General features: G+C 40.7%; 1 protein-coding gene across 1 annotated transcript in view; it reads right to left on the reverse strand.

The window, feature by feature from the left end:
• The window catches only part of LOC138611497 (piezo-type mechanosensitive ion channel component 2), a 93,561-nt gene that overhangs the window by 3,855 nt on the left and 65,479 nt on the right, over positions 1 to 24,227 (reverse strand). Inside the window, exons 27-51 of the mRNA XM_069684649.1 lie at positions 23,407 to 23,650; positions 22,899 to 23,007; positions 22,272 to 22,419; positions 21,068 to 21,157; positions 19,454 to 19,578; positions 19,133 to 19,201; positions 17,822 to 17,931; positions 15,423 to 15,543; positions 15,229 to 15,309; positions 14,467 to 14,633; positions 14,180 to 14,373; positions 13,518 to 13,688; positions 12,408 to 13,058; positions 11,354 to 11,612; positions 10,822 to 11,001; positions 9,371 to 9,677; positions 8,987 to 9,119; positions 7,323 to 7,470; positions 7,027 to 7,238; positions 6,703 to 6,861; positions 5,130 to 5,277; positions 3,266 to 3,454; positions 2,829 to 2,918; positions 1,732 to 1,901; positions 950 to 1,066 (exon numbers count right to left, since the gene is read on the reverse strand). Of these exons, the coding sequence (XP_069540750.1) occupies positions 950 to 1,066; positions 1,732 to 1,901; positions 2,829 to 2,918; positions 3,266 to 3,454; positions 5,130 to 5,277; positions 6,703 to 6,861; positions 7,027 to 7,238; positions 7,323 to 7,470; positions 8,987 to 9,119; positions 9,371 to 9,677; positions 10,822 to 11,001; positions 11,354 to 11,612; positions 12,408 to 13,058; positions 13,518 to 13,688; positions 14,180 to 14,373; positions 14,467 to 14,633; positions 15,229 to 15,309; positions 15,423 to 15,543; positions 17,822 to 17,931; positions 19,133 to 19,201; positions 19,454 to 19,578; positions 21,068 to 21,157; positions 22,272 to 22,419; positions 22,899 to 23,007; positions 23,407 to 23,650 (4,392 nt within the window). The remainder of the gene's footprint in view (positions 1 to 949; positions 1,067 to 1,731; positions 1,902 to 2,828; positions 2,919 to 3,265; positions 3,455 to 5,129; positions 5,278 to 6,702; positions 6,862 to 7,026; positions 7,239 to 7,322; positions 7,471 to 8,986; positions 9,120 to 9,370; positions 9,678 to 10,821; positions 11,002 to 11,353; positions 11,613 to 12,407; positions 13,059 to 13,517; positions 13,689 to 14,179; positions 14,374 to 14,466; positions 14,634 to 15,228; positions 15,310 to 15,422; positions 15,544 to 17,821; positions 17,932 to 19,132; positions 19,202 to 19,453; positions 19,579 to 21,067; positions 21,158 to 22,271; positions 22,420 to 22,898; positions 23,008 to 23,406; positions 23,651 to 24,227) is intronic.

Below are 24,227 nucleotides of genomic sequence, written 5' to 3' on the forward strand. Positions count from 1 at the left end.
ACAGAATTGGTACACTTTTTTGGAAAGAGTCAGGAGTTTATATCATGGTATACTGCGGTACAATAGTAATTGATATTCTGTTTAATGTTACTGCTGATAAAAAATGAAGTTCAGACATTGTTTACCTTCCTTTGATACGTTTGAGGCAATGACTGGAGTTCTATGATCCTGAATCCTGCATATTTTTTACTGACCAGCAGGGGGAGACTCCACTGTACAAGAAGTCTGATTACCCTAAGAGACCCAACTTCTAACTAGTTTTATTACCTCAGTAAACATTTCCCTTATTGGTTTATTGTGCCAAACATGTATTCTTCATTTCAGCATGATGCTCATTTTGGAAACTATGGTTCCTTTTAGCTTAAAATAGTTGAAAACGCCGGTCATGCTTTGGGCGTGGCTACCTGTGATTGACAGGCCAGCTGAAAAAAGCGGTGTTTGGTGTTTCATTTTTTCTATGCTCACTTTTTGTTAAAAGCCTGATTTCCAATTTATATCATAGTTACGGATGCGTATTACACATTGCCAATCAAGCTAGCGCTAGCGTTAGCTGATACCTTTGTTGCCTAACACCTCACTCCTCTCCAACTCCACCCTCTTATCCAAATATGGTAATTTCTGGCTCCAATGGGTGAGGAACTGATTCTTTTGCCTGTAAAATGTATTTCTGTGTTGAAAATGTCTCAGAATTGAGACAGGAATGACATCGTTTTCTAATATTCTCAACATAAATATCCATATTAATTTAGTCAAACACACAGTACTTTCTTTATTGTCAAGTAGTGATACTTCTGAAAATAAATCCCTTGCTTAAAGGACAATATGTTTTTAAGTTGTTGAGGAGAACAGTGTCTTAAGTCTTTCACTGACCAATAAGAGAATTTAGCTCCTGATAATCACATCACAGTGAGAGAGTGCTGAGAAGAGAGGGAGCAGCTGATGTACTCACACAGAGTCGGTCGTCTTCCCTTGCAGGAGCGATATGAGCTCCTGCTTAGTTTCTAGTTCTAGGTGGGTCACTCGTTTTCCAGACGCCATTTCTGCCTTGGCACCAAGAGTGAGGTTTCTGAGATCACAACAGTAGGAAAAAGATGCAGGATTTAAAAGATGTTTTATCTTTTCAACTGCAGCTTACTGCAAGCATCCATTTTTTTCCCCCCATTTATATGTTGTATGTGATGATTGATTTGGTTATACACATCTCTGTTCAGTTTGAACAGTTTGTTTTCACAATATAAGTTCAGAACTGAAACATCATTTCAAAGTTACAAGTAAAAGTCCTGCATTTAAAACCATGCTTTAGTAAAATTACGTATCAAAGGTCAAAGTACTCATTGTGCAATAAAATAGTCCCTGTCAATGTTTTACTATTATACATGATGAATATAACCGCTGCAATAATTAGTATGTTGCATGTTTCTGTGGTAGATGTATAGGGTTGTGCATATTTTAACTACTTTACATGCTGTTTTGCATTTTATACTATAATATAATCACACATTTCTAGTGTCACTGTCCCGTGAGAACCACACATTTTTAAAAATATAAAAGAAAGAGTCATCGAAGAACCCAAATCCTTAATAAATGTTTCCCTTTTTTGTTTCACTTTGTAAAGATCATCGACTGTAGATCATATTTTCTCAACTTTATCTCTGTGTCACAGATGCAAGTGTTCATAACAATTGGGCAACATTACAGAGGGATATGTGATAACGTGTAGTGATTTGTTACCTTTGCACGGACCAGGACACAGTAATAGGGAACTCGTCTTCGCTGCTCAACATATCTATCAGGTTGGTTCTGCTGGGCGGACTGATGGTCCACAGAGAGTTTGAGCTGCCTTTCAGCTCTGCGATGATCAGGTCGTCTGGCAGGTAGCCCTCCAGCCACTCCAAAGCTTCCTAAGCACAGGACAGAACCACACAGTGAGGAACTCAACATGTTAAAATTCCATCGAGCCATTTCAAATGAACCTGTGATAAATGTCAGTGGTGTGGTTCTCGGTCTGTTGGTGCATCCCCGACTTAAGATCTAACCTCATAAACGTATGGATGGATCGACATAAAACTCTTGTAGAAACATTCATGGTCCGCAGAGGATGTAGTGTCATAAATTTAGTGATCCCTTGACTTTTGTGACGTCACAAAGTGCAGCGTGTAGAAAAAACTGTGAAACCTGGCGTTCACAGCAGCCTGCAGACTGAGCTGAGAAGCCTGGGGATTACTCCAACATACTTTTACTTACAGATTTGAAACTTCACCCACGTTTAGTCCGTACATCCAACATTGTGACATTATATAAATAATATTTATCATATACAAATCATCAAAAATGCTGTCTCAAGTCAATGCCTAAACAAACTACCTCCTCCGGGGAATATGACAAATAAAGATTTCTCTTCTCTGAGATGTATTTGCTGCCTGGTTTGAATCTTGGTGCATTCAAAGACAAAAAGATGGATTATGTAATCATGATTAATGTCTGTGAAGGTTCTCAGTCATCCAGGCCATGGTAATTCTAAGCTTAATCCAAAAGGCAACCGGACTTGGTTAAAGTTCTTGAAGATATTTCACCTCTCATCCGTTTGGTTTCTTCGGAAATATAAGCCTCTCCTGCAGAACCTTCACAGACAGAGGCTTATATTTCCAGCTCCGTCCACCAGTCAGTTTAGAACTGAAGAAACCATTCAGATGAGAGGTGAAACGTCTTCAAGAACTTTAACCAAGTTCAGTTGCCTTTTGGATTATCTTTAGAAATCATGATTAATGTTCTCCTGTATATTGTTTAAATGCAGTGAATTGTCTTGTATCAGTATTTCTTGTACTTACAGGATCGTTATATGAGTGCACAAATTTACTAAATTCCTGTGGCGTCACACTGTGGAGTTGTTTTTGTTGAGCGCTCATGGTGAAGATGGGCTGCAAGAAGAAGAAATTTGTTAGTAAATAAGCAAACATCTTGTTCAGGCTGAACACACAAAATGTTTGTGCATAAGGTACTAGATCTTCTTTTGTCTAATTGCACTGAAGCTGTCCCAGACAATCATCATTTGGCTTCTTTAACACATGCATATAAGGACGTGGCCTTACTTTGGAATGAATCACAGATTTGTTTACTTCATTGAAATCTACTTGAACTCTTCTCAAAGACGCTACAGCGTGATTTAATTTCTAAAGGATCAGGTTTTGGGCAGAGCATGTCCTTGGTCTCTTGTTTGTTCTCTTCTGGTCTTTGTTTCTCAGCTCTTGGCAAGCTGTGTCCCTACCTGAAAGCCAGCCAGCGTGATTTCAAAAGAAACATCCAGCGGTGCGTTGACGACTCCGGCTACGGACTTAACGAGGGACATGAAGAGAAGCGGGAACCAGACGATACAGATCAGCAGCGCTACAATCATCCCTCCCATCCCGTACTTCACCACCTTCTTCTTCTTTTGCCCTCTCGGCTGGGGATACCTCTGCGGAAGGATGCAAAGAAAGACGGTGAGAGATTTTGTTTCACCTGGATGCAGGGCAATGTGCCGTTGTTTGTACATAAAAATGCAGTTTATCAGACACTCCTCATTTAACATTAATACAGCTTTACTCCTGATCAAAGTGTCCTGATGCCATGGTTATGGCTACATGTTTCTTTGTAAATTAATTAAAGTAAGGCCATTAACAGGACTGGGGACATTAAAGTGATAATCTCCAAGATTTTCATTTAAATAAATGTTAAGTCACTATCTATCGCTGAATGAGATAACACAATGGTGATTGAGCCTATGGCCCACTGATGAAAGCCTTTGCATTCGCAGTATTACAGACTTTTGCAGTGTAAAGTATTATTACAGACTGGGTGTCTGTGGCGACTTTAGCGGAAAAAATCACAAGCGGCGCCCAGTTAGTGACGTGTTTTCCATCACCCAGCAGTGGTTGGTCTGCCAGAGAGGGTAGGCGGAGCTAAGTGGCTGCACTACTGATTTGTGTAAGCATTGCGAGTAAACAGTAATCTACTATGGCTGAACAAAGAAAAGATGGATGACTACAGATACAACTTCAACAATAAGAGAAAATCCAAAGAAAAAGAAACAAACTCGACGCTCAGATGAAGGCAAACAGTCTAAAAAGGAAAGCGACCGTCAGCCAGGAAAATCAAGAGTTACAACCGGAGCCAACCGTGGACGTGACACATGCAACACTGTCTGGATATCTGGGAAGTGTGCTCCTGTAATTACCGTTTATCGCCATAGGAGCCGCCAAAGAGAACGAAAGTGAGATCTTCGAGATTACCACTTTAAAGTGGATATCAAAGCAAATCCTTCAGGACAAAAGGTACGCATAGAATAAATATATTTAACTGCACTTTTCAGAATACTCGGCTGACAGACACAAAACATGCTATACTACAAAAAGCCAGTGAACAGCTGACCATCACGCCAATATGAGCTTGTTGGATATCCCATTCTGAAACCACGGGCATTAATATAGAGTCCACATTATTCTGGGAAGGCTTTCCAAAGATTTTGGAGGGGGTCTTTGGGAATTTTCAGCCAAACGAGTATTTGTAGGTTCATGATGGACGAGAAGGCCTGGCTAGTAACTGGCGTTCTAGCACCACCTTATGGGTTTCTATTTGTTTTGCTCATAAGGACTTGTTGACCCCTCGGGGAGTTTTTGTGGTATACCACTTTATCTCTTAGCTGTTCCTTCCCCAAGTGCTTCAGCTTTGTAATAATAACTCTTGCAGTTGATCAGGGAGATCTAGCAGGGCAAAGATTTCACAAACTGACTTGTGGTAAAGGTGGAGTCCCGTGGCACTGCAACATTTTAAGTCATTGACCTCCATACGACCCATTCTGAATCAAGATTTTAATTGGCTGTGTGATTGTTTTAATGCACCTGTTAGCGATAGACACCTGTGATAGAAGGGACTATTGGAAATATAGATTATCGCTATTTAATATACTGTTGTTTGCAGATAGTGAGAGGCTATTGAATCCAGATTGAAACTTCACATATTTAAAAAAAAAAAAAAAAAGATTTACTTCAACAAATCCCTAAAGTAAATTTCAGCATGAATTCCAACATGACAGACGTTTGGCTCCGATGTGATTCCTCTCACACTCGACTGATGCCACAAATGATAAACACCTTCTCAGACTCTCTCCAGCATTTCAGGATGAAGATGTGTGCGTAGATGTCCTCCACACAGATCCAGCTGGACAGAGACAGCGAGGTGTCCGTCCAAACCCAATCCATCACCGCCCGCAGCTCCGTCAGGAACGGCACGAGGCGGAAACTAGAAACAACGGACAGATCTCACTTATTCTGGAAGATTATGAGACTGAAATCAAATCTGAATTTTTATCTTTATTCAGAAGATTGTGCTCAGGATTATCTTACTTTGTGTAACAGAAGGGCAGGCTTAATAAGCTGAGGCATTAGTCATGGTGTAACATTATGATTAAAAATATATTTAATAGAAAATTAGTTTATAAGTTTCTGATTTGTCTGTTTTTTTCTACGACACATTTAATATAACTTGACAGCCCATACGGACTCTTGCATAGGCAGACCTCAAGTATGAAAATAGTCCTGAGAAGTTAAAGCACAAAGCTGTTTAAGTCTGGACATCGAACAGTGTTACATTATATATATGTCTTAAAATGTGACACAGCATAATACCCCCTCTTTAAGCTACTTATTATTTTTAGGGTTTACTAATCAAACATATGGAATGACACAGAACCTTTCACAAGTGTACAGAGCCTCTGGTAATGTCTTTACATTTACAGTTGTACAAAATGTTTTATCCTACTAACAGAGAAGAAGCCAAGGCAATTTACAGTCACATAGAAACTGAAAAAACTGGGCACATTCTGACATTTCAGGACAAAAAAAAAGCAAAAGACTTAAGTGTTATATTATGACTATTAGGGCCACATTGCAGGGAAAAAAATCTCTAATATTTTAGAATTAAGTCATAATTTTTCGAGAATGAAGTTGTAATTTTAGGCTATGGTTAGCCTGTATCATATTTTGAAGGGTAATATCAGAGGAGCAGCCTGTCGCCTGCGCTAAAATGACTAAAATCATAAGTCACTTTCAAATAATATCACTTTTCAGAGTCCTGATAGTTCTGACAAAGTGGTGCTCATGTTCCAAAAGATTAACTATTTCGTATTTGTGAAACCTATACTAATGTTTTGATATATAGATGTTTAATGTGCTTGCGAGGTTCATGTATGCTATGCTTCCATGCTACCAGGTGTTGAAGCATAACTTCACAAGATGTTCACTGTGAAGTTATACTTCAGACGTTCCTCATTTTAGTGAAGGCGGCTGGCTGCTCCTCTGATATTTATAATATTTAGGCTAACAATAAAATTACGACTTTATTCTCTTATGACTTTATACTTGTAATCTCTATTCCTTTAATGTGGCCCTAATCGTATTATATTAGCTATTTGTTTCACTTCTAGAAATGACACTAAAGAGCTCAATATAAGCGTATATAGATGGAGACACTCAAAAAGAGTAACACTTACAATCACAAATGTTGGTCTTCCCTTTAAAATAACAATTTTTCTCACTTAAAACCAAAAAGCTGCACGTCTGTCTCCCACTCTTACATAAGCTGCTGGTTATCAAACCCCTGACGTGACCAGAGCCTTGGACCTGTTTGCCCAGCTGGAAGAAATAATACTCTCCCAGCACAACTCACCCTTGAAACAGGAAGAGGTTCACATAATTGTAGCTCTTGGTGAGGAAGTTTCCCAAAACGCGAGTGGGATAACCACAGCGGATCTGATAGGCCGACAGAGCGAAGTAGATGCACTTTACAAAGTACCACATCTGAGCCACTTTGTTGTCGCTGAAACGCCTGTGAGGGGAAGAGCAGTGAGACGGTTTGTGTAATTAAAGGGTGAAGTAGTTTTGTTCTTTATTTATAGCACAAAGACTTTTTGTTAAGCAGTGCAGACGTGAGAACTTTCTGTAAACGTTCTAAATCAAACCATGAAGAAGATCTCATGTAAAGAGTTCTTACTTTTCTGTGACTCCTGGCAGGATAAAGAACATCCAGAAGTGGATGCCAAAGAGCAGGATGACCTGGAAGATGACCTTCCCCAGGACGGACTTTCTGAGGTAGAGGGCCCGGTCCACCACCATGGTACCAAACTGGATGAGGACCATGACCAGGAAAGGTCCCGGCACCTGATCCTCTGACAGAGACGACGTGATGTCTGCATTTGAGTGTTTCTACAAGGGAAATGTGGAAATGTAAATTATATTGGAAGAGACTTTTTTCATGGATTCAGGTGACAAAAGGTTTTAAAAACGTACACCAAACGCCCAGAATCCAAACACAATGATGATGAAGTCGACTGTGTCAGCGAGGAACATCAGCACGTAGACATCTGTGACCGCGCTGTACTCTGGATGGATCAAGTTGTAGAAGAACTGCCTCATGGGAAGGTAGATCTCCATGAACCTACAAAGCAATAAGAAAACAGGCAATGTTATTATGAGCAAAGAAACTGCTCCAGGAGGTGATTGTGCAGTCTGTAAAACCTGCCATCAACTCTGATCTTTGTTCTGAAAGACTGCTCCAAATTGGGTTAAAGGGTTATTAACGTATAAGGCAAGGTGTTCAAAGGTAATCTGATCGGATTAAAGCTATCGGATTGGATCAAATCAAAACAGGTTGTCCAAAAGAAAAAAAGGATTACGTAATCGGATCAGGTAGATCAGGTTATCCAATCTTGGCTTTTATCCAGATAAAACCAGTTTAACCAGTTTGTTATTCAAAACTTTTGAGTAGAATTGGGAAACTTTCATCCAAAAAAGTCAGGATTATTCTGATCCAAGCAGAGGGGAGGCTTCAGGCTGGATTACAGGAACAAAATGTAATAACACTTTTAAGTAGATCAAACAAAACACAATCTTTAAAATTATTTTGATACTTTAGACATTTTATTTTGAGTTATATTTTGCTCTTGAATTGCTTAAGTAATAATCTCAAGGATTTTAATTTAAATAAATGTCTGTTAAATCACAAGGTCTTTTATTTTGTGTGAATTTGGCGCCCCCTGTGGACAAAGAATGTAGTATGAAGTCTGATTTAGAGCATCCTTGGATAAGGTAGATCCAATTCAGTTTTCTTTGAACAATTGAGATAAAAGTACGATGGATTACATGATACTGGGTGGACAAAAAGTGGACCTTTTGAACAACCGTGCCCTGCATGCTGGTGCCTCTGTCTGCAACCCTCTGCAGAACATCTCTCCTTTTGACTTTAAGTCTTAAATGCAGAAAAAAAGTGCTCTTTCTTCTCGCAGTCAATGTCTTTCTGTTTTGTAAAATCTTGATGCCATACTATCATGTATTAATTGTTTAGGACTGTTTTTTGTTATTGTTACAGTTCACACCAGCTTTGGGGATTTTTGAAGGCATTATTTATGCTTTTTGAGGATGAAATCTTTGTGTTTGAAATGGTCTACTTTTTTCCACCTCAGCCAGGATGCTCCTGAAAAAGAATATTTTATCCCAATGGGGCTTTGATAGTGAAAATAAAAGGTTATACAAAAAACATATCAGTTTGAGGCAACTCTGATGCAACTTATTTTAGAGATGATTAATAAAAACATCATCCTTTTTGTGTTGTCAGTTACTGTTCTGGACATAATATCTCAGAAACAGTTCTGTTGTGATTAAATTTAGAACAATAACAATAAGAGCACTTACAAAAATGACACTGCCTGGTCTAACGGGAACGCTGTAATTAAAGCTCTATAATTAGACCTTTTAGCTATAACTGGTATAACCCCCCCCAGTGCATCTTCTATTATTGGTCACACTTCTCATCAACGCCGTCACAAAGTTACACTCTCTTGTGTAGTTGCAGTCACGATTGTTGACCGGTAAGCAGACGTGTGTGGAGATGAGAAGACACAAAAAAGAGACACAGCAGCCCCGGGCTTTTATGAACCAGCGCTGCGTCACTTTACCGCTTTAAGACGAAAGCTTTTCCTTTGAAGAACTGCTCCCTCAGCTTCTCCATGATCATCTGCTTGCGTGTCTTCTGCTGGACGCTGGCCATGCTGCCCTCCTTGTGGCTGCTGTTGTGGGAAGCCGTACTCCCTGTGGAAACGATTTACATTTTGGGTTGTAAATAAACCGTGACAAAGCACCGAGTCAAAGACGCAGCTTCAGATGCACAAACACAGAGACCTGAGGCGGGGGTCAAGGCTAGAGAGCACAGGAAGATGTGCTTTTTTGTGATTCAATGGTTTTTCTTCTGGTTTTTGTTAGAAGAGTAATGGTTATGCTTATTACAAAGAGTGTTAATTAAACTAGTTGTCTAGTTAGCAGTAGGAAACTCAGACTTTCACCTCTTTTGGACCTTGCAGAGGAGTGGAGAGATCGGTGAGAAATGTGCGAGCCTCCGCTGGAGCTCTTGCGCCGCTGGTAGGTCTGTTGTTGTGGGTAGTGCACCTGGACCTGTCCTGAATCAATGGACGTCCCAAAGTTCATGGATCTCAGTGTGTGAGTGGAGCTTCTGCTTTCATTGAACAGGGAGGATGCAGGCTCAGACCCCTTCTCACTATCCTCCTTGTATTTTCCCTCGTCCTCCGACTCGCTCTGACGAGAGGGCGCTCTCTTTTCTTTGGGGTCGTCCTCGTCCCACAGGCCATGGCACTGGAAATGCAAAGAGGAGAAAAACAGCATTTGTAAAGACAGTTTCATATTTTATGTCTGCAAGAAACAGATGGTGGGAAATGTTTCAGCAAATTCAATCTCTGTTCAGTATGCGAACACACATCTAATCAGGTCGACACTGGACATTTATTCGATATAGGCCCTGTTCACATTTGGTAGTAACGTAATGTGGTTTTGCGATCGAATCACAAGTGGACAGCCTTAACTACAAGTGTGAACACACCAAGGACGGATTGAGGACGCATTCAGATCCGATCACTCAGGCCACATACGGAGGTGGTCTAGGACGCATTTATCCACATACGTCTGGCAGTGTGTATGCACATGTGAGCACCGCCCACTCTCCCCGTATCCACAGCGACGATCACGTTGATTCCCGTCTCATTCCCGTCTGATTTAACATTTCTCTGCTGCGTCTCTTGTATTTTTATGTATTTCTAATGTCACTCAAGTGTGTGTAATCATGGTTTATGCCGAGTGTGAACGAAAATTTACACAGACTTTTATTCAGTAAGGAGACCGCATTTAAGTTTTTAAAACAGGACGATCCTGAACGGTTGAGAGGGAGAGACGGCATGGGTCGGAGATATGGTCCACTTGCAGTTTATCGTAGAGAGGAGACAGATCTGTGTGTGTTTCTCATGCTTTGATCTTCCAGGGCAAACATTTTAAGCGAGTGCTTCATATGACTGTTAAAGAAAGCAGGATGAGATTTTTTGTTAAAAACCACCACTTAAGCATGTACAGGACAAAATCGGCAAAGAGATAAGAGGTACGGCTTTGTCCACAGGGGGCGCTAAAATCAACACAAACCTAATGTTCCTCACAGGAGCTTTAAGAAAAAAAAAAATATATATATATATACATATACATATGTATATATATATAAAGTACAGAAACATACATAAGAAACATGAAACTGAGGGAATTTAATATATGGTTTTATTCAATCTAAGAAGCCTGTCTTAACAAGAGCCAGGTGCCCATAAGAACACTTAAACAGGTTTAGCTTGCTTTGATATTTCAGTTACTACTCTCCATTAAATAATCCAAATCAAATACCTTCATACTCGTCCTTTTATATCAGGTTAACATTGCCAAAATATTCTGTGCTTGCTGTTACCTTCAGAATGGATCTGTGGAAGAAGAGAGCCAGTAACTGGACCAGGTCGTAGTGGACGTAACCTTCCTTCTTCTCCACGCCGATGATGTTGGGAGGGTAATAAGGTTTATTCTTATCTACTTTGTTCTGGTTGAAGGGAAAGAAGCCAAACTGGAAGAAGTACTTAATGACGATGGTGACCTGGATAGAGAACAAAATGAATGTCAATGAAGCCGTCAGGACTGTGTCGAACTTTGCAAAGAAGCAGGACTGACTTTGTTGTTCTGCTGTCAAAAAGTGTTTCATAAAGAATAAATGGATCTTTAAAGCTTTCTTTGTTTGTCTCAACTTTATGCCGACCACTTAAAACAGCAGAAGAATTTTAGTCCAGGTCTGTACTAGAGCTTTATACCTAAATGAGATCCCCACCCTTTGAAAAATATTGTCATCAACACATACAAAAATAAAAATGTTACTTTTATTTGAATAAATCTTTTCTATATGTTTTAAAAAGGTGACATATTGGAAATGACATCTTCATCTCTGTCTGCACCTCAGTGTAAACGATGGCGGTCATCCAGTAGCGCTTGCTGGGCCGGGGCACTGACAGCATGGCCCACAGGAAGATGGTGATGGGAAGGACCAGGGTGGCGCAGGAAGCCGACACCATGTGGTTGATGATGATGACCAGGTAGCAAACCACCTCTGAATGGGCCACCAGCATGTTGTAGAGGGCGTAGCAGAGCTGGAGGATCAGAGGCTGCTTTTGGTAGAATTTATCTGACTTGTCCAGCTCCTCATCATAAAACATCCTGGAAGGACAAAGAGAGATGGATTCAGGTGCTGTTTTTTTATGTAATTTTTGGACGTTTATAATTCCCTTTACAATATTATTGACTAATGTTGCTTTAAAGCAATAATCTCAAACTTTTTCCATTTAAATAAATGTCTGTTAAGTCACGATCTATCGCTGAATGAGGTAACACAATGGTGATTGAGCCTATGGCCCACTGATGAAAGCCTTTACATTTGCAGTATTACAGACTGGGTGTCTGGTGTGACCTTGCAGAAAGAATCACAAGCTGCGCCCAGTTTGTGACGCGTTTTCGACTCGAGAGGCTCTAACTTCTCCTGCACAATGTCAAAGAGATACCAACATAAAGACTCGGAAAAAGACTACCAAGACATGTAAATGTCAGCAAGGCTACAAGGAGACAAAACGAGTAGAAAAAAAACAGAACAAAAACAAAACAACTCAAAATCGACATAAAATGACCACAAAAAGACAAAGGATTGGAGAAGGACAAGGAGATGCAAAATTAAGACAAAAATCACCCCAAAGAGACACAAAACTACAAAAGAGGGACACAGTATTCACAAAGAGACACTAATCGAATGTCTGGGTTTACAGGGTGTCTACAAAACCACATCATTTAAGGTGGTACATGAAGAAGAAACACATCTTTTGAATACTGGGTAATATATAAAAACATTTCAGAAAATACTGAAAAAACTTACAACTCATTACCCAGACCTGTGGACAGCTTAGAACTACAGTCTAACTTTAACTTTGAAGATTATATAAGTAAAGGTTGTTTTGGACTCACTTGTTGAGCAGCAGCTCGCTGGCGGTCAGCTCAGTGGTCATGGAGGGCATCACAAGGTCTGACCTGCTGTCTGAGCGGCTGTCAGAGGTCATCACCATACGCCTCCTCCTATCCATGTCGCTCTCGTCATCGCTGACTTCCAGCCGGTCAAAGCTGACCGCCTTGCTGTAGCTGGGAGGCACGTCAGCGTCAGACGTCTTAGAAGCATCCGTATCAGGGGTGTAGAGCAGTCCTGTCCTCCCCTCTGTCTGCATGAAGTCCCGCTGTCCTCCCCCGTCCTCGCTCTCAGTCATGGAGTCTTTCTCCTGAGCAGAAAGAGCAGAGTCTGCCTCCTCCTGCCTGAGGGAGGGGCCCTCATCTGGGCCAAAGGACTCCCAGAGAACCTCTTCTCTCTCTTTGCTCTCCTGGTCCTTTGGTACCTCTACTCCCTCCTCACCCAGCTCAGCCTCCTGCCCCTCACCCTCCTCATCTTTCTCCCTGGATTCTCCGTCACTCCAAGGGCCGCCCTCGGCCCCCTCACTTTCATCAAGCTGTTGGGATTCCCACAGAACCTGCTTCTTGTCCTCCCCTTGATCCTGCTCATCCTCCACTTCTTCTATGGTGTCTGTGGTGCCCTGTCTGGAGTAGGGTATGATGCTCTGGGTCGTTCCACTGCAGGGGACGAAAACAGCAGGGAATGTGTAAGTCTGCGTTCAAGAGTCTGAAAAGAACTGCGCAATTGCCTACCTTTTGTGCTGAACTCCATTGTTATGTTATGGCTTATAAACCTGTATTTATGAAACCTATTTATTTTTTATTAACTTGTTTTTTATGCTTTTCGTATGACTGTTTCTGGGTAAACATCTTACAACGTGCATTTTTCTGGGCTTGGACAGGATGTAATGAACAACAGGGTGTAGATGAGTCATGCAATGATTGGAAAGAAAACATCTTTTGATTAAGAACAAAAACAGAAGTCAAGAAACACAATGATCATGTCAATGCCAGTGAATATGTTTACATGCACACTCATTTTCCAGTGTTACTCTCCCAGATTATGAGAGCAGTAGTTTGTGCATGTTAACATAGTTCAACATAAATGTGTGTATGGGTGATGGGGAGGCCAGGCACCTGGACACGAAGCTGCTGCTGTCCATTGATGAATTGGACTTATCCAGACCGTACATTGCACGCAGCTTGGGCCTGGCCCGCTGGCTGGTTGGAGGAATGAACTCTGGCATCCCATCCAGGTCTTCCAGCGTGGATTGGCGGGAAAGCAGTGTGGTTGCCTCGGTCAAGGCACTGAGAGGTGGTGAGAGTGACAGATGCGACGATGAGTGGTGACAGGGATGAGATGGGATCTTTGTTTGGTTACACCATCAGGGTGTTTCCCATACAAGGTGTGAGAAAAGTATTTAACACAACTTTAATAATGAGCAGGAGAATGATCCTCACAGTTAACATGATATGTAGAAAGAATGAGGATGAAATGGCTCAATATAAGATTAGATTCTTGCCTCTCAGACATATAGATTACATATTGACTGGAAGTCGTTAATCGCCAACCGCCAGCTACACGCCCGGCGTGTTCACCGTAGTCCCCAGAGGGTATATCATCGTCAGACTATAGCCGATGGGGTTCGAGATGGCATGGCTCGACAGGGTCTAGACATGTACTGGATTTTTGTCCACTCGTGCTTTAAAATACACATCTTTTAAAAGCTTACTTCCCATTGGCTTTACAAAACCAGACGTCTTATTCCTGCATAGTAAACAGTGTTGTGTCTGTATACCTGGATATGCTGTCTCTGGAGGCCGTGGAGTCCTGACTCTCCATGCAGTAGCGATCTCGCCTTTTTCTGACCCTGGTGGAGCCCGACACCGACTCTTCCTCAGTTAGGATATCCATGCTGGCCTGCCTGGACATGTTGAGCCTCATGGCCTTCTGGTAGTAGACGTGGATGCTCTCTCTGGATGGGACATTACCCTTTCGGAGGAGAGGAGTTAATCATGCACTGCTTTACTGCTTTTAAAAACTCTTATTCTACATGTCAGAAGTGGTTGGGGAGTTTCTTGGTACCTTTTTGACCTCTCTGGTCAGCATGCAGCGCTCTATTCGCAGCACAGTGGAGATGTCGATGTACTCCCTGCACATGTCGTTCATCCACTTGGTGAAGCTGTCCACCGTCGTCTGGAAGAGCACCCAGGTGAACTTTATGATGTTGAACACTCGCTTGATGATGTTGTCTGAAGAAGGGCATCAAAAACAAATATAATCAAAAATAATTCACATAAATTACACGTTTTAGTCCGCTGTAAATAACTTGGCGGCTCTTGTTGGTCGTTAGAAAAGCAAATGGTTATGTTAATATGAAAAAATATGCAATTTGAGATGGCTGGTGCGAGTTTCGTGGAAAAAAATCACAAGTGGCGCCCAGTTAATGCGTTTTCCATCACCCAGCAGTGGTTGGTCTGCCAGAGAGGGTAGGCGGAGCTTAGCGGCTGCTTTTCCGGTCTCTGCAAGTGTTGCGAGTAAACAGTAATCTACTATGGCTGAACAAACAAAGAAAAGATCGATGACGACAGATACAACTTCAAAAATAAGTGAAAATCCAAAGAAAAAGAAACAAACTCGACGCTCAGATGAAGGCAAACAGTCTACAAAGGAAAGTCAGCGAGGAAAATCAAGAGTTACAACCGGAGTCATGTGTGCAACACTGTCTGGATATCTGGGAAGTGTGCTCCCGCAGTTACCTTTTATCGCCATAGGTGCCGTCAAATAAGATGAAACTGACGTCTTTGAGATTACCACTTTAAATAATCTTATTGAGGAAACACCAACCTGGACCACCAGACTTCTTGTTCTCCTCTCCTTGTTCTTGACCATCTGAAAGCTCTCCAATGTCTATGGTCACATGACCTGCTGAGGTACAGTAAAGACACCTCATCATGGTTAAAATCATGTTTAGATTCCCTTTGTAACTAAAGCTAAAGTTTATTTCATGTGATTTTTTTTGGTCTTTAGAACTTGCTTACCATCTTTCTTGCTTTTTCTGTGCCTGACTCCCTTTGTGTATTTTTTCCAGAATTTGCGTTTCTCTTTGCCTCGTGCCCTCAGGGCAGCTTTCGGGTCTGTGATCCAGGCGTGATAGAGAAACTGGAGAACAGAGGGAAGAGTTTAGTACCAAAGAGAAGAAGAGGAGAGACCGACGTAAATCATGCAAAAGCAACAACAAACAAAACGAAAAAGTTGCTGTCTATTTATAATAAATGTACGCTTTACATAAATACAAACCATATTTTTAAATAGTATCTTAACTTTTTAAAGTAGTAAAGTAAAGTGGTTTTTCAGTAGTAATGTAAAAAACACTTAAAACACAATGCCTTTCATCAGAGACAAGGCCCCAATGCTACATGATGCTAAAAAATCCAGCTCAAAGCAGTAGACCACATGAAAAGATTAAAACAGACAGGAAACACTTGGGGAAAAAAAACCCTTTCAGAGTAAAGCTCCAGTTCATGCATGCAGTTCAGCTCAGAAAAGAACATGCAAAAGGTCAAAGCATTTGCATTCCTGTTCATGTTTAATGATTTACACTAAAGCGTAGCAGCAAATAGAGAGCAGGCTGTGTTAGCTGTGGGGGTGAGTACCTTGCCTGCCTTGACTACATACTGCAGTATAGTTTTAGGCAGCTTAATGATAGACTTGGGCAAAGCCAGAACAGCAGAGACAAACTTCCCAATAGCTCGCTACAGAGGGACAACAGAGTCAGAGGTTAGTAGATTACAAGATACGTAGAAAAGTATGTCATGTTATTAGAGATGACAGATGTGAACTTATTAAAGAAGAATTATGTAGTTGAAGAAGTGTGAAGGTGAACATACATGGTTTATCACATTCTCACATTGTCGGTATAAGTGTTAGTCCTTGTATTCAATTATACAAAATAGCAACAACACACACAATTAAAAGACTTACAATAAAATGCCCCACGAAAAATCTGATTGGCCACCCCAGGTACCGACCCAAATCTCCTAAACTATGATTGGCTATTTGCCTTGTCAGAGGCGGGACTTGTTGCAACAGGCTGCTCGTAGCTTTCTTTGCATTTCAATGTGGCACATTTCTTTTTCTTTGTACTTTAAATTGTTATTCTGGACAAACATCTTCTTTTGAGTCCTGAAAGAATTAAGCTTAGTATATTTATACGTTGCCACCCTGTTGTGTTACATGTGTGTCATAAGTTAAAAATATACAAAGGAGTATAACATCTTTTGGATAATAGTGTTGTGATACTTTTAGATACTTTAATGTTTGTAGTCAAAGTAGATATAATAAGTGGAGATAGAAATGGTGTGTGTGTGGACCATAGACTGTATAAAAAGATGGACGACACGTCAGCTCCCTAAAAGTGACGCCAAACCCTCTCTATCACCCCCTGCTGACTGGCTGCAGTATAGGTCATAAAGCCCGCCTCCTCCATGTTAACAGATGGGACATGAGTCAAACTATAAAATCAAAATACACGCCAGATATTTTATTCTCAAACATTGTTTATGTCATTGTAGTTAGTTCTTATCATGCTGATTTACATCCAAGTGTTCATTTTGGACGGCTCCTTCAGTCGATGTGTTCTGGATTAGCAGAGTAGAGGAGGATCGGCGAGAGGAGACGTAACTAAAATAATCACTACAGCCATTGAAGTTTCCATATCTGTGAACGTTAACCTCAGACCATCACAAGAAGCTGTTCTGCTGTTAAACACGCCGACGTGTGGGATCCTTGCTGTTTCTTCAGTAAGTTAAGTGTGCGTTTTGGTTAGAGGAAGTGGATACAGCCGCTTCAACCGCCGATCTCTACTGCGCAACTCTGGCTCCTAATGACGTCACCGTCGCAAGATGGCACCGCCTATCACGGGGGCTATTTTGGCATCAATTTCGTACAATGAGAGCAGATGGAGACACGTCGTCCATCTATATATACATTCATTGGTGTGGACACATAATTCATGCCACCCCTGCATATGTCAGCGCCCCAGTTGGGCCACCACAACCAAAAAAGTCTGTATCCACACTTTACAATATTTTAACAAGAGCAAAGCTAACACATCAAATGTTTTTATTAGCTTTATGTTGTGCAAGCTGTATTGTCAGTTTTGCGAGCAATGCATCCTATTCTATAAGTATATTGAATGTTAAGCAAATAAAATGTCATCGCAGTTTTAATTCATTTCACAAACTTCCCTCAGGGATTAAAAAAGCATTTCTGATTTTAATTCCCTCTGAGGGGTACCTTGGCTGAATATGAGAAAAACATAATAAAAATATGAATAAAAACATGTTAACAAGTGTTTAAATAACTGTGAAAGAGAAAGAATAAAAATGTTGGTTTAAACAACACTGAAGCAAAAAATAAGCCACGACTGAAAGGTCACCTGGAACGCCGACTTCTTTGGTGGTTCCTCGTCTTTTTTCTCCTCCTCCTCCTCCTCCTCCTCCTCCTCGCTGTCAGTTTCAAACAAGTAATAGTCTCCACTTCTAACCACTGAAGGGCAGAAGGTAAAGTGTAGTTACATTCAGTCAAACAGAGACCGAGTTAGTCAGCATTTTAACAGTTCAAATGAGATTCAGGGAAGGTTCCCTTGCTGACAGGAAGCTGCAGGAAAATCAAACCACTTACCATTAAACTTTATGTAATTCACATCATGTCTAACATTTAACTGAGCCTAGAGTAGGTCGTATAGAGACACTTTAAATACATCAGACATGACAGGATGAAACAGAAAATGCAGGAAGGACACAACGACTAAGTACGACTAACATAACTGAGCACTAAGCACAATGAGCAATGTCTTTTAGAGACTCTTTTTCCAGTAGCCCCTTTAAGCTGACTCCTGTCTGCTGTAGTTAAGTGTTAGAAGCAATGGGATAGACAAGGCTGACTTATGTCCTTGAACAGAACCACAGTGGGCAGGGAAGTGAGGGAGGATGCTGGGACATGGAGATGAAACATCAAATGACGGAGAGATGAAATGGAGAAATAATTTGTAAAATGTCATGTGGGGGTGGAGTACGAAATGAGACATGAGTTTCAACCAAACAGGAAACCACTGTATTGACTCAGAAGGATGCTGGTATTTTAATATTTACCTCAAAGAGACAGTAAATGTCGTCAGTTTATTTATTTCATTACACATACATTGTTATCAGTGCTTTGTTTCCTGGGTAACACCTGTTTAGTGATTTATGTCTGCAGGCAAAGAATGAACACACCCTTTCTCCTTTATTCCAGTACTGAGAATAAAGGCGAGTCGACTTCATATCTTTGCATGAAAATGTTTTACAACAGAGTGATTCCCTACTGTGGACTCTGTAGGTGAGACCAATGATGGTGTTTATGTTTAAAATGAGTGAAGAACAAACCTCCAGCCATTAGTCTTTTTCTCTTTCTTCGTCGTCTCACCGTGTCTATTTAAGGAAACCCTGCTCTGCATCAATACTGACACGCTTTTATAGATCAAGAGCCTCTCCACACACAGTGTACGGTTACATGAGAGCTACAGGTTACCAGGGCCCTTAAATAGAGACAGAAAAGGACTAAAGTCTGGATGGAGCGAGGCTACTGCGTGTTGGTGCCTTCAGAGCCCAGGGGCAGTATGGGAATCCTCAGGGTTCTGGTCAAGGACACAAGGGCCAATCAGAGTGGAGGAAGAGAAAAAAGGGGAGGTTGGTGGGGGTCAACCTACTGGAAGCATGGTCAACCCACGGCCTCCACCACTGCTTTTTTTTGGTCTTGGCTTTCGTTCGCTGTGCTCCTAAAATGTCACAAATACAGCAATGCAACATTTCATAAGAAAATGAATAAATCTGCAAACTTCAACGCATATTTTTACTCTATCAATATGCTCTTTTAGATCAATACGAAATGCAGAATTCAATTACATATGTGAATGACTTAAGACACTCTCACCCATCTTCCTTAAGCACTTCTAGCTAACATATAACCTCAACACAAACTTCTGTAACAACGCCTCCACAGAGAGAGGCCCTGGCAGCCGTCGTCATACCATCATCGTCATCCTCCTCCTCGGGCTGGACGAGGGTCTGTCCTTCTCCAGACTCCTGTGCTATGCTCAGCATCTTCTCCTTGCCCCTCTTAAACTTTTGCTGCCTCACCTTAATGCGCTCCATCCTGATTAGATCAGAGAGACGGTGAAGAGACACAAAGTATCGACACAGTGGAACAGCACATAAACATCTCCTGGCTTCATATGGAAATTAGTGTACGTTATGTAACGTTGGAGTGCTCATTAGAGCGGGTGAGTGGATGTTATCAGTGCTTATGAGGTAACTGTAAGTGGTGGAAATACATTGACTTTATGTGGTATAATATACTAAGAGGAGGCTTCCTGGAAACATATAGATGGAGTCAGCGGTGGTTTTTAATACAGAACGGACTTCTTTCTGAATCATGCTTGCTTATATATTTATTAAATGAGGTCTTATTAGACTGATGGAAGTCATGAAATCTTGAAATAGAATCAACCTCTCATGTTTGCTGTAATTTAAGGGGTAATTTGGGTATTTTTAAACCTGGGCCCTATTTTTTAAAACACTTCTAAATGACTAGTCTGTAAGAAACGAGCTGCTTGGGCTGAAATAAAATTATTTCGAGCAACTGCTCCCAATCAAAGTACATCCACTTAAAGTGTTTGTTTTTGCATAATCTTACAATTTATGTTCTGTATTATATCTGGTTAATGTAATCCAGAGGAAGACAATTGTTTATTATTATTTCTTTTATGTGTTTCATCTATTTACATTTCATGTGGAAGTAAGGAGCATGAAGGGCCTTTTCATTTTATCGTGTGCTACTGTTTTATCATGGCTATTATACAACTTTAGACATCAGGTGTAATAATAATTCTCAATATCTGGCTGTGTTATGTTCAATATCTTGTGCAATATTACTTCTAAATTTCTATTTCTTTCAATTTCATGGGCTATATTTATATATATGTATGTACAGCTCCAGAAAAAGTTAAGAGACCGCTCCAAATGTTCCTTAAATCAGCATCTCTCTCTACATGTTGTGGCCAGCCCAATCCAGATCTGAACCCCATTGAAAACCTCCTGAATGTGATCAAGAGGAAGATGAATGGTCACAAGCCATTGAACAAACTCGAGCTGCTTGAATTGTTTGCCAAAAAAAGGGGCCTAACGTTACCCAACAGCAATGTGAAAGAATGGTGGAGGGCATGCCAAGATGCATGAAAGATGTAATTAAAAACCAGGTTATTCAAGCAAATATTGATTTGTGAACTCCTCCTGAGTTAAAACATTAGTATTCTGTTATTTAAAGATCTTTTTGCATCTTTTGGTTCTCTTAGTCAGTTGTCCTTTTCTGCAAATGACCTACATGACAATATTTCACTCAGAAGTAGTGAGAAATGTTGTAAACAATAAAACAAAAGTTCATTTTACACAAACACAAAACTATAAATTGTAGAACCAGAGAAAAACATATTTTTGCAGAGGTCTCTTAATTCTCCAAAGCTGTACATACGTATATGTAAGTCTTTGGCAGTACCTTACCAAATTTAAAATGCAAAACTTCCCTATTTATTATAAGTTACACAAAAAAATTAAACAACAGCCAAGTCAAGTATTTGGAGTCTCACTGTCTCTTCAGCTGCTCCACAGATTTGCGCTCCTCCTCCAGTCTGGCTCTCACCGCCTTCACTATGGTGGCCTGGAAAAGCTCCGCCCCTCTGAAACACACATCAGTGAACAAGAAATGCTCAAGTGTAAATTTGAGAAAGGTTTTTTTTTCTTTACTATTAAATGACCAACAAAAAACATTATTTACGTACAGAATCTCTGACTGACTCCTGAACCCGTTTCTATGCTCCCCATTTGCCCCAGGGGTTACGATCACACATGAAAGTTACTCGACGCACATATGAGGGCTACTAAAAGTAAAAAAACCTGCATTACAGACAAAAAATATACAAAACTACTTTTGTTGTCTGTTTTGTTGTATGGATGGAGGCTTATACAACAAACAACGACCCCAAGGTTGTGGCTATATTAAGTGCATTACTTGGGAGGCTGTCCAGAGAGGATTCATGCGCAAATTTGTGACTTTAGAATCTCATAAATTTGCTAGTTTATGCCACTTTTATCTGGCAAATTTACAACTTTAATCTAGGAATTTGGGAGTTATTTTTCAGAATATTAGTCTTCTCCTCCAGTTCTGTGTATTGTTATTTTTGTCTGACCGCCGGGGTCTGCCCTACACATGGGTCTGACTCGTCACTCACTGAGTACCAGTACTTTCAGAGCCAAACAAAGTAAAAGAAAATGACAACAACAACGGCTCGGGAAACACTTCAAAATAAAAGCATTGTGCACAAACGAGGGGAGTCAGAATTACAGATCGAGCTTTTACTTTGAAAAAGCATACCGGAAGTGTTGACATACTTTACTCTCCATGCCTGTGACTTTTAGAGAGATGTTAATAATGCGGTCAGAGATCAATAGGATTCATTTTCACCGTGTATTTTGGCCGAGAGCCGTGCGCGGCTCGCGGTAAAAATAGGCGAGCCTCCTATTCTCTACATTTTCGGCGCGTGAGTCGCGCGTGTCACGCCAGCATTGTGAAGATTCATCTGTTTTCATGTCCCGCAGCCGTCACGCACACGTTAGCTTCCAGTGTTGCCCACAAAAGTGCACATTGACCTGATGCCACATACTAGGTTTTGACCTAGTCTTGTTTACAATGGCCCTAATACGTTGTCATACCACATCCTTTACAGGCCTACAACCATAATATTGGTTTAAAGGAATCTGAATATGGGGAGCAGCTCAGCCTCAGCTGTGTACCTGGATGCGAGGATCTGTGAAGCTCTGATATCAGCCACCACATGGAGGAAGTAGTAGCTCATAAAGACTCGTCTCTGGAGCAGCAAGAAGGCGAAGCAGATACTGTCCCAGATGATGCCAGCCTCATTTTTGGGCAGGTCACAATGTTCTCCAGCAGCTGTAATATATGCATACAACACAGTAGATCTTATTCATTCAAACTAATAAACTTATAAACAGTACTGTGAAAAGAGTGAGGACATTTCTCAGAGTAACACATTTTAATATTTCTTATATTTTGATTTAAAGTTTTCAACTGTCTTTTTTATAACATTATTGCTAAGTGCATAAACACAGAACAGATTAGGAGACATATAGTGAGAGGATTTGACAAGGACCGAGGACATTTTACTGTTTCACCGATTATTGTAGCTGTGTTTATATTCACTGTAAATCTATTGCTTGTTAGGATTAAGATAAGGTGAATTAAATTGGCCTGAAAAATAAGCAAAGGTGATTGTTTCATTTTAGCTTGTAGGTTAATACACTCACAAATAGCAAATAATTCTCTTCTTCTAAAATGCATTTAAAAACAATAAACATCATCGATCATAATGCACAAGAAAGTAAAACATTGAGTTCACTCACGCTGCTTGATGTCGCTTTTGTATTCCTCGATGGTGCAGGCCAGACTGAGCAGCTGGATCAACCAGCAATGTTTCACAATCAGAGAGTTGATGTAGCCACAGGCCAGGATCTAAGATCAAGCATCTCTCGTTATTTACTTGAAAACCCATCCATCCATTATTTATACCGCTTATCCTGTTCAGTTCCAGCTGTCATTGGGCGAGAGGCGGGGTACACCCTGGACTGATCACTAGTCAATCACAGGGCGGACATGTAGAGACTTTTCACACTTCGTCTGAACCAGGACTCAAGCCCTGCAGCCCTTACTTGAATACAATAACTTATATTACTTGTGTTTATATGTACTCTGTACCGTAATAGTTAGAACAGAGACACAGTTTGTAGTGTTTTTCTTCTTTGATATAAGGTTTTAAAATTATAATTATATCCCCTTATATGTACAGTTTCTAACATTTGTCTATCGCTAAGTTAAGTTATTGATTTTGATGTGCAATTTAAGATTACTCACAGACAAGATGTTCTTCATGGTGATTACAAAGATGTTGTAGGCGATCAGGAAGTCCCAGTAGTGCAGGATCTTTTTGATTGGTTTGAGCAACAGGTCGCCACCAAAGAGCAGGAAGTAGAAACAGGCCACCAGGTAGCCCATACAGAAGACGCTGATGCGCGTGGTCCCCGTGATGAAGATGATGGTGAGGACGAACCAGAACAGGTAGCTAAACATGATGACCTTCAGCATGTCCAGGTAGGATCTAAAGGACAGTAGTGAAACCAATAGGTCAGCGCCAACAGATTCCAAATTCTACATTTAACCGGGTCACAGACTTCCTTCCTCGCTCTTACAATTTATTTAAAGACCCCCTCCAGTGAAAATCAAGTGTTTAACCTTGTAAACATCTTCATGTGGTGTTTTTCATGAGCTACAAGACACATCAGGGACAACATAAACAGTCATCTCCATGGCAGGGCCTGTCTGCTTTTAAACTGCCGTGCACCAAGGACAGTAATTTTACGAATAGAGAAACATATAGTGGGCGGGGACTTTGCAGATTGGTGATTTTTTAATGAGGGAGAAGGAGGAGATGCCTTGGGAAGGTAATTCAACATATTTTGCAGAAAAAACATATCGGACACAATTTATTATTTCAAACGGAGCATTTTATAGTACAATAAAATGCCAGCGATGGTAGGGTAACTCATTTGTTGACTTGAAAAAGCATTTCCCAGTCAGCTACCGGAATTATGGTCTGCATGACGTGAACGTGAGGTAATCACAGCATCAAGTTTCCCAACTGTGCTGCTCATTAATGTAAGTAAAAGATGTTTTTT

The sequence above is a fragment of the Semicossyphus pulcher genome, unplaced genomic scaffold, assembly GCF_022749685.1.
Source record: "Semicossyphus pulcher isolate SPU_LCO1_2020_fin unplaced genomic scaffold, fSemPul1.0.p SCAF_7, whole genome shotgun sequence".
In the NCBI taxonomy this organism is placed as follows: Eukaryota; Metazoa; Chordata; class Actinopteri; order Labriformes; family Labridae; genus Semicossyphus; species Semicossyphus pulcher.